Here is a 17,140-nt window from a genome sequence, read left to right as displayed (position 1 = left end):
GTGTATGAGAGAGACAGACAGAGACAGAAAGAGAGAGAGAGAGTTGGTGTATGGTGGTAATGTAGAATGGCAGTGAGTGCTTCAGCCTTCTGAAAACAGCACCTCGGGCACTCTGCAATTCTTCCAGAGCCCTGAACAACACATTGAGTGTGTGTGTGTGTTTGAGAGAGAGAGGTAGAGGCAGAGTTTGTGCATGTGTTAGAGAGAGAGAGTCAGTGAGAGAGATAATGAGAGAGACAGACAGAAAGAGAGAGAGAGTTGGTGTGTGTGTGTGTGTGTGTGTGTGTGTGTGTGTGTGTGTGTGTGTGTGTGTGTGTGTGTGTGTGTGTGTGTGTGTGTGTGTGTGTGTGTGTGTGTGTGTGTGTGTGTGTGTGTGTGTGTGTGTGTGTGTGTGTGTGTGTGTGTGTGTATGAGAGAGACAGACAGAGACAGAAAGAGAGAGAGAGTTGGTGTGTGTGTGTGAGAGAGAGAGAGTGAGTGAGAGTCAGCGAGAGAGATCGTGAGAGAGAGACAGAAAGAGAGAGAGAGTTGTTGTGTGTGTGAGAGAGAGAGTTGGTGTCAAGTAAGTTATTGAGGCAGACAGAGCGGTATACCAGTTACAGTCGCAACGGTTCCCAGCCACCTGAGGTGGATCAGTAGAGAACATTTTCAGAGAACGTTCTGCCTGCTAGTTTCCACTTAGTCATTTACCTGCTTAACCAATCGAACCCTTTTTCTTCTCATTTAATTACTTACAAAATGTTGTTGTTTTTCTGTCTCTATTGTTGTTTCATTACACTGCCTATTAGGGGTCTAGGAGGGCATCAGAAACTTCTCTGAAGTAAGTGTGATGCCTCCATTCACCTCACTTCAGTGTGCTGGTGAACCGACTCTCCCCAAGTAGAGCCCCACCAGCCATATAATTTGGGATGCTTTTAAGGCATACATTAGGGAATGATAATTTCATATTCTGAAAAAGTTAAATCTGAGATAGAAATTAAAATGAAAGAAAAATAAATAAATCAGTATCTTAGAAAAAGCCCATAGAAAATCTTTACAAGGTAAAGAAGAAGATATATTTTCTTAACTTAACCTTTTTGGGATAGGGGGCAGCATTTTCACTTTTGGATGAATAGCGTGCCTCCTTCTCTGTCCCAGATGATATTATTATTAGTATTAGTATTAGATAGAAAACACTGACGTTTCTAAAAACTGTTTGAATGATGTCTGTGAGTATAACATAACTCATATGGCAGGCAAAAACCTGAGAAAAAGTTTTCAACTCAGCCCCCATTGAAGATACAGGGTGATATTAGTTATGTTTCACCTCACATGTTTTGAGGATTCTACTCTAAAGGAGGGGCTCATAAGGGCTCTTTGAGTGAGTGGTCTGGCATAGTGCCACAGCAACGGTCTGGAGCGCTCATGTGAAAGGTAGCTACGCTCCACTTCATTTGTACAGACAAAGGAATTGTCCAGGTGGAACATTAATTACGTTTTATGTTAACTTCTTCGATATAGGGGGCGCTCTTTTAATTTTTGGATAAAAAAACATTCCCGTTTTAAACAAGATATTTTGTCACGAAAAGATGCTTGACTATGCATATAATTGACAGCTTTGGAAAGAAAACACTCTGACGTTTCCAAATCTGCAAAGATATTATCTGTGAGTGCCACAGAACTGATGCTACAGGCGAAACCAAGATGAAATTTCAAACAGGAAATGCCCCAGATATTGAATGCGCTTTGTTCCAATGTCTCCTTATATGGCTGTGAATGCGCAAGGAATGAGCCTACACTTTCTGTCATTTCCCCAAGGTGTCTGCAGCATTGTGACGTATTTGTAGGCATATCATTGGAAGATTGACCATAAGAGACTACATTTACAAGGTGCCCCGCTTGGTGTCCCCCGTTGCAATTATTGCGCAATCTCCAGCTGCGTGCATTTTACCATGTGGTTCAGAGGAGAAACCAAACTGCCACGAATTACTTATCATCGAATAGATATGTGAAAAACACCTTGAGGATTGATTCTAAACAACATTTGCCATGTTTCTGTCGATATTATGGAGTTAATTTGGAAAAAAGTTTGGCGTTGTAATGACTGCATTTTCGGGGTTTTTTCTTAGCCAAACGTGATGAACAAAACGGAGCGATTTCTCCTACACAAATAATATTTTTGGAAAAACTGAACATTTGCTATCTAACTGAGTCTCCTCATTGAAAACATCCGAAGTTCTTCAAAGGTAAATTATTTTATTTGAATGCTTTTCTTGTTTTTGTGAAAATGTTGCCTGCTGAATGCTAGGCTTAATGCTATGCTAGCTATCAATACTCTTACACAAATGCTTGTGTAGCTATGGTTGAAAAGCATATTTTGAAAATCTGAGATGGCAGTGTTGTTAACAAAAGGCTAAGCTTGTGTTTCAATATATTTATTTAATTTAATTTGCGATTTTCATGAATAGGAAACGTTGCGTTATGGTAATGAGCTGGAGGCTATAATTACGCTCCCGGATACGGGATTGCTCGACGCAACAGGTTAAAAACATCCTAAAGATTGATTCCATACTTAGTTTGGCATGTTTCTACGGGCTGCAACGGAACTTTTTGAACTTTTCGTCCGTCGTTTGGCGAGACCTGAACGCACTTTTGGATTTGTTTACAAAATAAGATATTTGGACATAACGATGGACATTATCAAACAAATCAAACATTTATGGTGGAACTGGGATTCCTGGGAGTGCATTCTGATGAAGATGATCAAAGGTAAGTGAACATTTTAAATGCTATTTCTGAGTAAGGTTGACTACCCAATATGGCAGGTATCTTTTGGCTGCTTTGTTGTCTAAAGGCTGTACTCAGATTATTGCATGGTTTGCTTTCTCTGTAAAGTTTTTTTGAAATCTGACACAGCGGTTGCATTAAGGAGAAGTTTATCAAAACCAACAAAACCAACGAATACACACCAAACTAGTTATAAGATACACAAAACATTGCAGAAAGCCTATACAACTAAACTATTGGAACCAACACCTAAAAATAACTGATATGGGCACATAATGGAGTGAGTGTTAGAACACAACAAACTAAATGACAGTAAATGTATGCTTAATCCAGTATAAACTAATGTACAGAATTGTTTATACAAGAGACAAAAATCTAAATTTTTACAGCACAACGACTGAGTCATCTCTAAAACGAACAGTGCTAGAAAGTCCAACATTTATTTGGCGTGATCCTGGACAACACCCTGTCGTTCTCAACTAACATCAAGACGGTGGCACGTTCCTGTAGGTTCATGCTCTACAACATCCGCAGAGTACGACCCTGCCTCACACAGGAAGCGGCGCAGGTCCTAATCCAGGCACTTGTCATCTCCCGTCTGGATTACTGCAACTCGCTGTTGGCTGGGCTCCCTGCCTGTGCCATTAAACCCCTACAACTCATCCAGAACGCCGCAGCCCGTCTAGTGTTCAACCTTCCAAGTTCTCTCACGTCACCCCGCTCCTCCGCTCTCTCCACTGGCTTCCAGTTGAAGCTCGCATCCGCTACAAGACCATGGTGCTTGCCTACGGAGCTGTGAGGGGAACGGCACCTCAGTACCTCCAGGCTCTGATCAGGCCCTACACCCAAATAAGGGCACTGCGTTCATCCACCTCTGGCCTGCTCGTCTCCCTACCACTGAGGAAGTACAGTTCCCGCTCAGCCCAGTCAAAACTGTTCGCTGCTCTGGCTCCCCAATGGTGGAACAAACTCCCTCACGACGCCAGGACAGCGGAGTCAATCACCACCTTCCGGAGACACCTGAAACCCCACCTCTTTAAGGAATACTTAGGATAGGATAAAGTAATCCTTCTCACCCCCTCCCCCTTAAAATATTTAGATGCACTATTGTAAAGTGGCTGTTCCACTGGATGTCATAAGGTGAATGCACCAATTTGTAAGTCGCTCTGGATAAGAGCGTCTGCTAAATGACTTAAATGTAAATGTAAATTTATGGGCGGAGTTAGAGTTGGCTGTTTTACAATATCAATTAATTACAATATAAATTTTAAGACATGGCATATGAGGGTGCGGTGAGACTGGCTGGACCTACTGTACTTTTGTCATCAATCATTTTTAAAAAGTTTGCAAAAAAACTGGAAATCAAGACAGTGGATAAATCAAATGCATTATTATCTAAATACTAAAAAAACTTGGGCTACAGAGAGAGGCAGTATCGTGCAGTTCGAAGCTAGATGGCATGAAGTATTGCAAACACTGGTGATGTCCAGGGGATGAGAAATGAGAAATTGTTATTGTGAGACGGGCAGGATGGGTGAAGTTACAGTGGGAACATGTGGTCTGAGTAAGTGTGAGGTCATTCATATTTGTGTATGTAAATGTTGAGTTGTCTATTGTTTTTGTATTGTCCAAAAAGTTGACAAATATTATTTAAACAATTAAAAATAAAGTGTTATAAACCTGATGGCAGAAGAAAATGTAAATGGCAACTGCAGTCTAATATTAAGGGAATGAATGATACAGTGTGAGTGAGGCATGTAGGTTATTACATGGCCATACATCCTCTCTTTTATAATTAAAGCCTGCACTCATGTATGATGTCGATAATAAGAGTGCATTAGTTCCAAGTTTTCTGCTTCACACGTTTGATTGGCTGCTGGAGCTGCAAGGGTCATCTCGTGCGTGTGTGTGTGTGTATGTATGTGCCATTGCTCGACGACTGTAAGTGTGTATCAGGGTAAGTGCTCCAGGGCTGTGATGTAGAACTGTGAACAGATACAGATTACAGAACCCTGGAACAGCCATACAACAACCCCTGCACGACAGCGTCTCAACTCCAAGCCCTCACCATTAGAGGCTAAACTCAATTTAAATCAAGTCAAACAGTGGAAGATTGATTAGACCCGTTTCTATTTTCTTTCTCCCTCACCCCATCTATCCACATTTAAACGTGTTACACTGGTCACAAAGATCACAGGTGTCTTTCACAAGAGAGTAAGAGACGGACACACAGAGATAGAGAGGGTGACAGAGGCCTACGACTCTGTTCTGTACAGGGCTAGGCTGGGAGCGAAGGTGTGTGGGAGGTGTCAGGTGAGCCAGCCCCTGGTGTATGGCAGGACAAAGACATCTGTATCGGACAAGTAATGGACAGTTAAGACAGCAGCTACCACTAGATTGCTTGTAGACTGCTGACTTTAGACTGGTTAATGATGCTCTGAGGATAGCATAGGAATGGCTGTTTAAGTAGCGCCTGTATATAAGCCGTATAAGCACAGGTTATATCCTGCAATAAAGATCATTTCGCCCCAGTGCCTTTGTTATAATTTTTGTTGTGTTGATTCAACGGAGAAGAGGAGCATCCGGCAGCATGGTAAAAAATATTGCGGTACATATTCTGCTGTTCTATCGCGCGTGCGATGATGTCAGAGGTTTAAAAAAAAAAAACAGTGTTCATTGATTGCAGGAACTTCTTTGTTGTTGTAATATCCCAAACGGACATGTCAGGATTTCTCCAATTAAGGATTCTAGCTTTAAGGTAATGTCCAGGATGCATTACAAGATGGTGGGCCTAGATTCTGTCCTGATTTGTAGACAAGTTATATCATCACATCATTTTCTGTGAAACCAGAGGCCAGGGGAAATGTAATCGCTAATCAAAGGCTGGAAGGAAAAACAATCTTTGGATGAATCCCAATTGGCACCTTATTTCCTACATAGTGCACAACTTTTGACCAGAGTCCTGTTCAAAAACAGTAAAGGGAATAGGGTACCATTTTGGGCTGCAGCCTTCGTGTCTGTTTCATTAGCCTTAGAAAAGGCTTCCCATTATGTGATAAACAAATAGATAATGAGGGCTCATTTGCTGCATATTGGCCTCAGTACATGCCAGCGGGCTCTGACATTTGGCTGTCTGTGGCCTGTGGTGGCTCACTGCAGGGGGGGCCAGGAGGGGAGAGGCGAGAGGGGTAGAGGAGAGAAAGAAGAGAGCAGATGGCAGGCACAGTGGAGAGGAGTGGTGAACTCTTCAACTCTCTGTCAACACACACAACAAGAAAACTAACTCTGTGTCTGCACATGCATGTGCGCACACCCACACACAAACCCAATGCACTTTGTGTCACAAGCAGTGCTCTTGGGAGCTATACGAATATACTCAGTGATTAGAGTGGCTGACCAGAACAAGGTCTGTGAACCACAGGAAGTTGTCATTACCCCCCCCCCCAGGCTAACAGGCTGACTACACCGCTTGCGTTGCATGCGCTGCAAAATAAATGTAGACATACATGTTATTCAATTATTGCACCCACACTGTTCGCGTGCGCCAACAAGCGTCTGCGTTTCCAAGGGCTAAAATAGAAGTCAGTTCTATTTCTGACGCAGATCGCGCTGCAAGTCCTGCCTCTCCCATCTCCTCATTGGTTTATAGAAGCAGGTACCCACGTGGGTGACTGAAAGACGAAATAGGTTACATTTTACATTACATTTAAGTCATTTAGCAGACGCTCTTATCCAGAGCGACTTACAAATTGGTTGGTGGCGGTAATGCATCTAATTTATGAAAGTTGCCAATCGCAATATGAAGTCAAGAGAAGAAAAAGCCTGGAAGGAGGAGAGATAACTTGAAATGATTCGGTTGACTGTTTCATGTGTGGATTAATTGCCAAGTAGAGGACCTTGTGCATTTCAGGTAAAATAACAACTCAACATTTATCCCAGGACAAATTAGCTAGCAACTGAAAGCTAGCTAGCTAAATTGCCATGAATGTTTAATGCCTTTCGACCTGTCCCCAAATTGATATAATTGGTTCAGTTTGTTTTGATATTTTAACCTGCGTGTCGTGATCGCGTTTGGTGTGGGCGGACAAATTCAACACGCACAATGACGCACGCACACGAACGGTTTGGGTACGGAGCCATGGCATCACTATATGCACTGCACTTATTACATAACTCCTCTATGGGTCATTCAGTTTAATGGAGGTGGAGGAGGGATGCAATAACCCTTTAGACTCCGAGTCGATTCAATGTTCTATCCTGCATTGAGTTGAATTGCATTGGAATGACCCCACAATCCAACCACGCAACAAGGAAGCAGTGAATAATGGATTACTGAAGCCTGTTTTCTTTTAATAATCAGTCATAATGTCAATGACTTGCTACACCCTACCAGGGGGGCCCTAGTGTTCACTCCATCAATACTGAGCCTTGCTGTAGTCCAGTGAGGAGAGAGGAAGAGTGTATGTCTCAAATGGTACCCCGTTCCTTTATAGTGCATTACTTTTGACGAGGGCCCATAGGGCTCTGGTCAAAAGTACTGCACTATATTGGGGAAAGAGAACCATTTGAGACTCAGTCAGAAAATTTGGACAAGAGTAGCTTGGAGCTACCAGAAGAGTACAGTAGTGTGAGAGGAAAGCAAAATAGTGGGAGTTAGTGTGGTCTGTACCGACACTGGATGGTAATCACAAGACCCAGACGAAAGGTCATTGCTGAGAGAGACATACTGGGTGTGGGAGTAATGGAGCAGACTGAGGCCTGGCCAACCTGTGGAGATGGTGCCAAGGCCTGGAGCTGGGCTGGGTCAGGGTGGGTGGGCTGCTGGTGGGGACCAGCCCCACTGTGGGGGGGATTTCCTGGGGCTATCAACTAGAGTCTGAGGTCGGTTTGATGGAGGCTAAGGTCAAAGCCAAAGCCACTTAATAGGGGCAAAGCCAAAGACTAGGGTGAGTTAGTTAGCTTGGAGCCAAAGACACAGTCTTGGATGTGAGTTTGAAGGGAAGAAGCCCAGAGGTAGGATTGTTTTTCATGGGATCAAAGCCCTATTACTGGGGTGGGTTTGCTTGAGGCAGGTTGGCCTGGACAGCAGGCCTCGGCCTGGGATGATGGAAGGAGGTACAGTCTGGTCTCTGGTCCTCCCCTGCCTGCCTGCTAAATAATGGACCTGAGATTGGGAGGGGAACTCGGGTCTAATGTCAAGTTCTGGTCCTCCGCTGCCTGGCTGCCCAATTAGGTCAAACTTATTACCAGCCTTTCTGCCAAGAATAGGCCTGGCCTAGAAGACATCAGTGGTCAGTACAGAGGACGGGATTGGCTAGCTGGGGCTGCAGATGGTCAAAGAACTGTCAGAGCAGGAGGCACAGAACACTGACAGGGAGAATGTCAGCCACACATACACACAGACTTGCACACACACACACACACGCACACATCGGCATTAACCCAAGTCTCATCCTGTAACACGGTCGCCGTGGTGACTCATTGTATAGCCAATCCACACATTTAGATTGAACACTCATTTCAGTTCTCATAATCACACTTCACTCTTTTCTCTGCCTATACCTCTCTTTGATGCCTATCTCTCTGCAGGGTATCACACTTATCCCCAGAGGGAAATGCCAAACCTCCATCCCATTCCAAGTAGACTCGATACAGTACTGTATGGAATTAAGTAAGAAGAAAAGTGAATATGGCCCGTAGCTCTATAGTCAAAAAGGTATAGATGTTCTCTTGAGGTTTCATAGTGGGTGTAAGGTATGGGTGTAAATCAGTGGTGACTGTATATATATAGAGTGCATTCGGAAAGTATTCAGAACCCTTGACTTTTTCCACATTTTGTTACGTTACAGCCTTATTCTAAAATGGATTAAATAAATACAAATCCTCAGCAATCTACACACAATACCCCACAATGACAAAGCAAAAACAGGTTGTACAGTTTTGCAAATTTATTAGAGATTAAAAACAGAAATACTTTATTTACATAGGTTTTTAGAGCCTTTGTTATGAGACTCGAAACTGAGCTCAGGTACTGAGCTCATGTTTCCATTGATCAGCCTTGAGATGTTTCTACAACTTGATTGGAGTCCACCTGTGGTAAATTCAATGGATTGGACATGATTTGGAAAGGCACACACCTGTCTATATAAGTTACCACATTTGACAGTACATGTCAGAGTAAAAACCAAGCCATCAGGTCGAAGGAATTGTCTTAGAGCTCCGAGACAGGATTGTGTGGAGGCAAAGATCTGGGGACGGGTATCAAAATATTTCTGCAGCATTGAAGGTCCCCAAGAACACAGTGGCAAACATCAGACTTAAATGGAAGACTCTTCCTTGAGCTGACCACTCTGAGCAATTAGGGGAAACGAGCCTTGGTCAGGGAGGTGACCAAGAACCCGATGGTCACTCTGAGAGCTCCAGAGTTCCTCTGTGCAGATGGCAGAACCTTCCAGAAGGACAACCATCTCTGCAGCACTCCAACAATCAGGCCTTCATAGTAGAGTGGCCAGATGGAAGCCACCCCTCAGTAAAACACACATGACAGCCCGCTTTGAGTTTGCCAAAGGCACCTAAATACTCTCAGAACATGAGAAATAAGATTCTCTGGTCTGATGAAACCAAGATTGAACTCTTTGGCCTGAATGCCAACCGTCACGTCTGGAGGAAACCTGGAACCATCACAACGGTGAAGCATGGTGGTGGCAGCTGTGGGGATGTTTTTCAGCAGCAGGGACTGGAAGACTAGTCAGGATCAAGGCAAAGATGAACAGAGAAAAGTACAGAGAGAGCCTTGATGAAAACCTGCTTCAGAGCACTCAGGACCTCAGACTGGGGCAAAGGTTCACCTTCCAACAGGACAACAACCCGAAGCACACAGCCAAGACAACACAGAAGTGGCTTCTGGACATGTCTCTGAATGTCCTTAAGTGGCCCAGCCAGAGCCCGGACTTGAACCCGATCGAACCTCTGCAGAGACCTGAAAATAGCTGTGCAGCAACGCTCCCCATCCAATCTGACAGAGCGTGAGAGGATCTGCAGAGAAGAACGGGAGAATCTCCCCAAATACAGGTGTTCCAAACTTGTTGTGATATCATTTTGTTTTTGTTTTTGCTGTGTCATTATGCAGTATTGTGTGTAGATTGATGAGGGAAAAAATTGAATCAATTTTAGACTAAGGCTGTAACATAACGTGGAAAAAAATCAAGGGGTCGTATACTTTCCAAATGCACTGCATGTTCAGCTAAAGAGAGAGAGAGAAGAATGGAGGTAGAGAGAGCAAAAGAAAATGAGCAAAAGCAAAAGGGAGAGAAAAGGATAAAGAGAGAGAGAGAGAGAGAGAGGGAGAGAGAGAGAGGGAGAGAGAGGAACACTGAGGGTCTGAAGGAGGGAGAGGTACAGAGAGTGATGAAATAAAGACAGAGAAAAAGAGAGCCACCTCTCTTCCCCCTCTCTCTCCCAGGGGAGGAGGAAAGGAGGATAGATGGATGCGAGTGTTAGGGCCTCTGGCACGTCGGTGGCAGTCTGCATGCCAAGGTGTGTGTGTGTGTGGTGCAGCCGTGCAGCAGGGATAATACTAAATCAGTGGGCACTGTAAACACTATAAATCAACTGCGACACACATACACACAGGCGCATGCTCACACGTGTGCACACACACACCGACACACAGAGCCCCTCGCGGCATGCACCACTGAACCTCTGCATATTCAACCACACACCAGTTTCAATTCAATTTGCACAGAGAAGGAAGAAGGAAGAGGGGGAGGGAAAAGGAGGGAGAGGAAGGTTAATGAGGGACTAGGAGGTAGAGCAAAGGAGAACTTCGAAACGGGTCTTATTAAAGTTGAAGAAGCACTCATTGACCTAAAACTCTTCAGAGTGTGGTTGAGAGAAGACAAGAGAAGATACACCCGTCAATAAGAGAAACGGAGAGAATAGAAGAGAGGAACTAGGGGAAAGGGCCCAAAGTCTGATTTCTGCCTCATGCCAATGTCACCTTGCAGCAGCTGCTGCTGTCATCCCACTAATGCAGCCATTGTGACCCCTGATCCCTGTAGTTAATGATGAGCGTGGTGCTGGTCTGGGATGTGCTGGGGGGGAAGAGAACACTGGCTGGCACACTCTGTTCAGCCCTACTGGGACTCACATTCATACTTAGTGGCACAGTCTCAAATGACACTCTATTCCCTGTATAAACAGTGCACTACTTTTAAACAGCACCATCTGTGGCCAAATGACCAAAGCCCAAATTACACAATTTTTTAAATAGAGCAACATGGGAATAGAGTGAGACCTCACTCACTCTTTCAAATATAAAGTGATGGAAACACCACTATTAAGTGTGGTATTTTTCTCACCCAGAACCTCAGAAAAAGGTGATGTAGGTATGACAACATACATTTCCATCCTTCTCTCTCTTACCTGGAAATCTCTCTCATCCAGAATCTCTTTCCTCCATCGCACCAGGAAAGCAGCACACACGTAGAGATGGAAGTGAGAGAATCCCTCTGGTTCAGCCTGCAAAGAGAGAGAGAGAATTACACAACAAAACACATTTTCTAACATATCAGGCGTTAGCAGCAGTGGAGCGACAGCGAAGATAATACTGTAGCATCCTCCCAGTGCACTGCATCTACATCTCTCCACTTAGGCCTACTCTACCTTGACATTATGTTTGATAGGAAGACAAATCTACACTCAGAGTGGGAATTTGGACACTTACTGCCTGGCAGAGCGAGAGAAGACAGGAAAAAGAAAGAAAGACAGAAGATATTAAATATTTTCTGTCACAATCAGAGAATTTACAATGGACTAGAAGCTGTAAGACAAATCCCTGTTAAATTTGCCCTTTACTTTTTCTCCTGCCTTCTTTCAGACGCTCATTACATTTCCAGGCCGGCTTTTACAGGGCTAAATAAAGGAGGGGAATTAAAGTGAGAGAGAGCGAGTCTGAGATAGCCCTCTTCTATAGCCCTGGATAGCCCTCATCTAAAGGGCTATCTAGGGGAAGATAATTAAAGCTCTTAAAACAGACTGAAGAACTAAAGGAATGGTAATGGAACAATATGTTCAAGTGCTTACAGTAATACTGGTCTTCACAAACTCTCAACATCCAGTCAACTTAACTGCATACAGTTGAAGTCGGAAGTTTATGTATACCTTAGCCAAACACATTTAAACTCAGCTTTTCACAATTCCTGACATTTAATCCTGGTAAAAATTTCAGAATAATAGTAGAGAGAACGATATATTTCAGCTTTTATTTCTTTCATCACATTCCCAGTGGGTCAGACATTTACATACACTCAATTAGTATTTGGTAGCATTGCCTTTAAATTGTTTAGCTTGGGTCAAACGTTTCGGGTCGCCTTCCACAAGCTTCCCACAATAAGTTGGAACCTGAGTCAGGTTTGTAGGCCTCCTTGCTCGCCCACACTTTTTCAGTTCTGCCCACACATTTTCTATAGGATGGAGGTCAGGTCTTTGTGATGGCCACTCCGATACCTCAACTTTGTTGTCCTTAAGACATTTTGCCACAACTTCGGAAGTATGCTTGGATTCATTGTCCATTTGGAAGACCCATTTGCGACCAAGCTTTAACTTCCTGACTGATGTCTTGAGATATTGCTTCAACATATTTTTCCTCCCTTATGATGCTATCTATTTTGTGAAGTGCACCAGTCCCTCCTGCAGCAAAGCACCCCCACAACATGATGCTGCCACCCCCGTGCTTCATGGTTGGGATGGTGTTCTTCAGCTTGCAAGCCTCCCCCTTTTTCCTCCAAATATAACGATGGTCATTATGGCCAAACAGTTCTATTTTTGTTTCATCAGACCAGAGGACATTTTTCCAAAAAGTACAATCTTTGTCCCCATGTGCAGTTGCAAACCGTAGTCTGGCTTTTTTTATGGCGGTTTTAGAGCAGTGGCTTTTTCCTTGCTGAGCGCCTTTTCAGGTTATGTCGATATAGGACTTGTTTTACTGTGGATATAGATACTTTTGTACCCGTTTCCTCCAGCAAGGTCCTTTGTTGTTGTTCTGGGATTGATTTGCACCTTTCGCACAAAAGTACGTTCATCTCTAGGAGACAGAACGCATCTCCTTCCTGAGAGGTATGATGGCTGCATGGTCCCATGGTGTTTATACTTGCGTACTATTGTTTGTACAGATGAATGTGGTACCTTCAGGCATTTGGAAATTGGACCCAAGGATGATTCCTTTTGATTTTCCCATGATGTCAAGCAAAGAGGTACTGAGTTTGAAGGTATGCCTTTAAATACATTCACAGGTGCACCTCCAATTCACTCAAATTATGCCAATTAGCCTATCAGAAGCTTCTTAAGCCATGACATAATTTTCTGGAATTTTCCAAGCTGTTTAAAGGCACAGTCAACTTAGTGTATGTAAACTTCTGACCCACTGGAATTGTGATACAGTGAATTATAAGTGAAATAATCCGTCTGTAAGCAATTGTTGGAAAAATAACTTGTGTCATGCACAAAGTAGATGTCCTAACTGACTTGCCAAAACCATAGTTTTGATCTTTGTGGAGTGGTTGAAAAATGAGTTTTAATGACCCCAACCTATGTGCATGTAAACTTCTGACTTCAACTGTATGTATATTTGCATATTATCTCAGCCAAAATCAACAATCAAACAGAGGGAGCAGAGAGATGGAGCAGAGAGATATAATGTGTGCATACTGTGTGTGTCTGGGAGCGAGAGACCAGCTCCCACTAAGCAATAACCCAATAACCACATTGGGTCGGACTGGGCCAGCTTATGATTAGTTCCACCAGTGTGTCTACAAAACTTCCCTGGGACGTCTCTTACAGACGCAGCGCCATTTCAAAGACTCTCTGAAGGAAAGGAACTTATTCCCACTTTCCTGAGTAAATAGTCAGGACTAATGCTGTTCTCACTGGAGAAGAGGGGGTTGTTCAAAAATTACATTCTCCATTCCGGGCCTGGCGTGCTGCAGTTCAGTGGCGCAGCACAGTGAAGCAAAGCACAGGGCGAGGGTGATATTTGCGTATTCACAGCGAGGGGCGACTGGCCGTCATTTATGCCAGACACGGAGAGAACGTAATGAAAATCAATGGCTGTGTTCCTTCCTCAAGCCAATAAACAGGCAGGACAGACAGGACAGGGATAGTGCTCTTCAAGGGTAACTAACTGTTGGAGGTACGGCTGTGGAAACATTCCCTTCACATTGAGGTTAAAACATACACAGGTTTGACACACTGCAGAGTGCAGACTGTTAATATGGATATAGCTGTGTAGGGAACATCGACTAAGCCAACAGCTAAGCAAATCACTTCTCTGCATGGAAATTCCAACACATCTATGCTATGTACATTTTATGAAAAAACGCCGATACCGATTATTGGAGGACCAAAAAAGCCGATACCGATTAATCGGACAATTTTTTATTTTTTTTTATTTTTATGTATTTGTAATAATGACAATTACAACAATACTGAATGAACACTTATTTTAACTTAATATAATACATCAATAAAATCAATTTAGCCTCAAGTATATAATGGAACATGTTCAATTTGGTTTAAATAATGCAAAAACAAAGTGTTGGAGAAGAAAGTAAAAGTGCAATATGTGCCATGTGAGAAAGCTAACGTTTCAGTTCCTTGCTCAGAACATGAGAACATATGAAAGCTGGTGGTTCCTTTTAACATGACCCTTAAATATTCCCAGGTAAGAAGTTTTAGGTTGTAGTTATTATAGGAATTATAGGACTATTTCCCTCTATACCATTTTTTATTTAATTAATCGTTGACTATTGGATGTTCTTAAAGGCACTTTAGTATTGCCAGGGTAACAGTATAGCTTCCGTCCCTCTCCTCACTCCTCCCTGGGCTCGAACCAGCAACACAACGACAACAGCCACCACATCGAAGCAGCGCTACCCATGCAGGGCAAGGGAAACTACCACCCCAAGGCTCAGAGCGAGTAGCGTGCGCTAACTAGCCAGCCATTTCACTTCGGTTACACCAGGCTCATCTCGGGAGTTGATAGGCTTGAAGTCATAAACAGCTTGACGCACAACGAAGAGCTGCTGGCAAAACGCACGAGAGTGCTGTTTGAATGAATGTTTACCGCTCAGTCAGATACTTAGATACTTGTATGTTCAGTCAGATTATAATTCAACGCAGGACACGCTAGACAATATCTAGTAATATCATCAACCATGTGTAGTTAACTAGTGATTATGATTAATTGTTTTTTATAAGATACGTTTAATGCCAGCTAGCAACTTACCTTGGCTTACTGCATTTGCGTAACACTCCTTGTGGAGTGCAACGAGAGAGAGGCAGGTCGTTATTGCGCTGGACTAGTTAACTGTAAGGTTGCAAGATTGGATCCCCCGAGCTGACAAGGTGAAACTCTGTCGTTCTGCCCCTGAACGAGGCAGTTAACCCACTGTTTCTAGGCCGTCATTGAAAATAAGAATGTTTTCTTAACTGACTTGCAAAGTTAAATAAAGATTAAATAAAGGTGTAAAAAAATCTATATATATATATATTTTTAAATCGGCAAATCGGCGCCCAAAAATACCAATTTCCGAATGTTATGAAAACTTGAAATCGGCCCTAATTAATCGTCCATTCCGATTAATCGTCAACCTCTAATTATGAAGCATGTGATATGGTAGCTTCACATGAGTTACTATCAATTATTATTCCTTTATAACCTTTAATTTAACTAGGCAAGTCAGTTAAGAACAAATTCTTATTTACAATGACGGCCTACCCCAGGCCAAACCCGGACGACGCTGGGCCAATTGTGCACCGCCCTATTGGGACTCCCAATCACGGCCGGATGTGACGCATTCGAACCAGGGACTGCAGGGACGCCTCTTGCACTGAGATGCAGTGCCTTAGACCGCTGCGCCACTCGGGAGTCTACTCCATACCATTCATTTTGAGTCTTTCTTCATCATCCAACCGCTCTAACTTCCTACTAGAGGTCACTTTCAATAAGCAGACAGTATTAAATGGTAAACTAGACTAGTGGGTGTAATCATACATCATTAGAATTATACATGGCAGTGATGCCTGGGTACACCTTAAAGGAAAAAATACACTATATTTTGGTATCTTTTTCATTAGTCCACTGTTGATACGGAGTAAGACGCTTTTAGCTCCGAAGCAACTTTGCAGTATTTTTTATATTCATTATTTCTGACATTTTTAACCCAAAGAGTTTTTTTTGTGCTATTACATACCACCGGAAACCAATGCCACTCCTACATTTCACATCCTATTATTTATTTAGTTCTTAATTCTATTATTTTACTTTTAGATTGGTATGTATTGTTGTGAATTGTTAGATACTACTGCACTGTTGGAGCTAGAAACACAAGCATTTCACTACACCGGCAATAACATCTGCTAAATAAAATTAGATTGATACAGTCCCAAAATGTTGTGCATGTCAGCAGTCACGTTTTCAAGAAGAAGAATGAATAAAAACAAAGTTCATTTAAGTGGAGTTTTCCTTTAAGTGTCAGTTAACTGCAGCAGCGTCTACTCGTGGATCATTTTAATTGTTTCTCTCTCACTGCTCCTCGGGGGAATGGGACCTTAATAAATGACCACAATAAAAGAAAAGGCACTGGATGCTCTTTCTCCTTCTCTCTCTATGACTTTCCTTGTCCTTTATGCCTTCCAAATTTGTGCCTTTGCTCTCAAAACATTTATTTGGATTAAATGTAAACTTTATTTAACTAGGCAAGTCAGTTAAAAACAAATTCTTATTTACAATGAAGGCCTACCGGGGAACAATGGATTAACGGCTTTGTTCAGGGGCAAAACGACAGATATTTACCTTGTCAGCTCAGGGATTCGATCCAGCAACCTTTCAGTTACTGGCCCAATGCTCTAACCACCTGCCGTCCCAAAATACATCTTTGCACTCTAGTTCTTTCTTAGCCTGTCTTCCCTCTCAGCCACGCTCTCCTTCCCTCTCAGCCACGCTCTCCTTCCCTCTCTCTCCTTCCCTCTCAGCCACCCTCTCAGCCACTCTCTCCTCTTCTTCTCTTCCCTCTCAGCCACTCTCTCCTCTTCTTCTTCTTCCCACTCTCCTGCCCCTCCCTCTCAGCCAATCGCTGCCTCTCCTTTTTCCTATTAGCCAATCTCAGCCTCTCCTTTTTCCTATTAGCCAGCCTCTCCTCTCCCCTCTCAGCCAAACTCTGCCTCCCCTCTCAGCCAAACTCTGCCTCCCCTCTCAGCCAAACTCTGCCTCCCCTCTCAGCCAAACTCTGCCTCCCCTCTCAGCCAAACTCTGCCTCCCCTCTCAGCCAAACTCTGCCTCCCCTCTCAGCCAAACTCTGCCTCCCCTCTCAGCCAA

The 17,140-nt window shown here is 43.3% G+C and overlaps 1 protein-coding gene across 1 annotated transcript in view; it reads right to left on the bottom strand.

Moving 5' to 3' along the window:
* LOC124013699 (TBC1 domain family member 22B-like) overlaps positions 1-17,140 on the bottom strand; it is a 183,674-nt gene that overhangs the window by 15,201 nt on the left and 151,333 nt on the right. Inside the window, exon 13 of the mRNA XM_046328130.1 lies at positions 11,191-11,286. Within this exon, the coding sequence (XP_046184086.1) occupies positions 11,191-11,286 (96 nt within the window). The remainder of the gene's footprint in view (positions 1-11,190; positions 11,287-17,140) is intronic.

Source organism: Oncorhynchus gorbuscha, linkage group LG25, assembly GCF_021184085.1.
Source record: "Oncorhynchus gorbuscha isolate QuinsamMale2020 ecotype Even-year linkage group LG25, OgorEven_v1.0, whole genome shotgun sequence".
NCBI lineage: Eukaryota > Metazoa > Chordata > Actinopteri > Salmoniformes > Salmonidae > Oncorhynchus > Oncorhynchus gorbuscha.
Note: the sequence above shows the minus strand (reverse complement) of the source record. Positions and strands in the feature narration are given on the sequence as shown.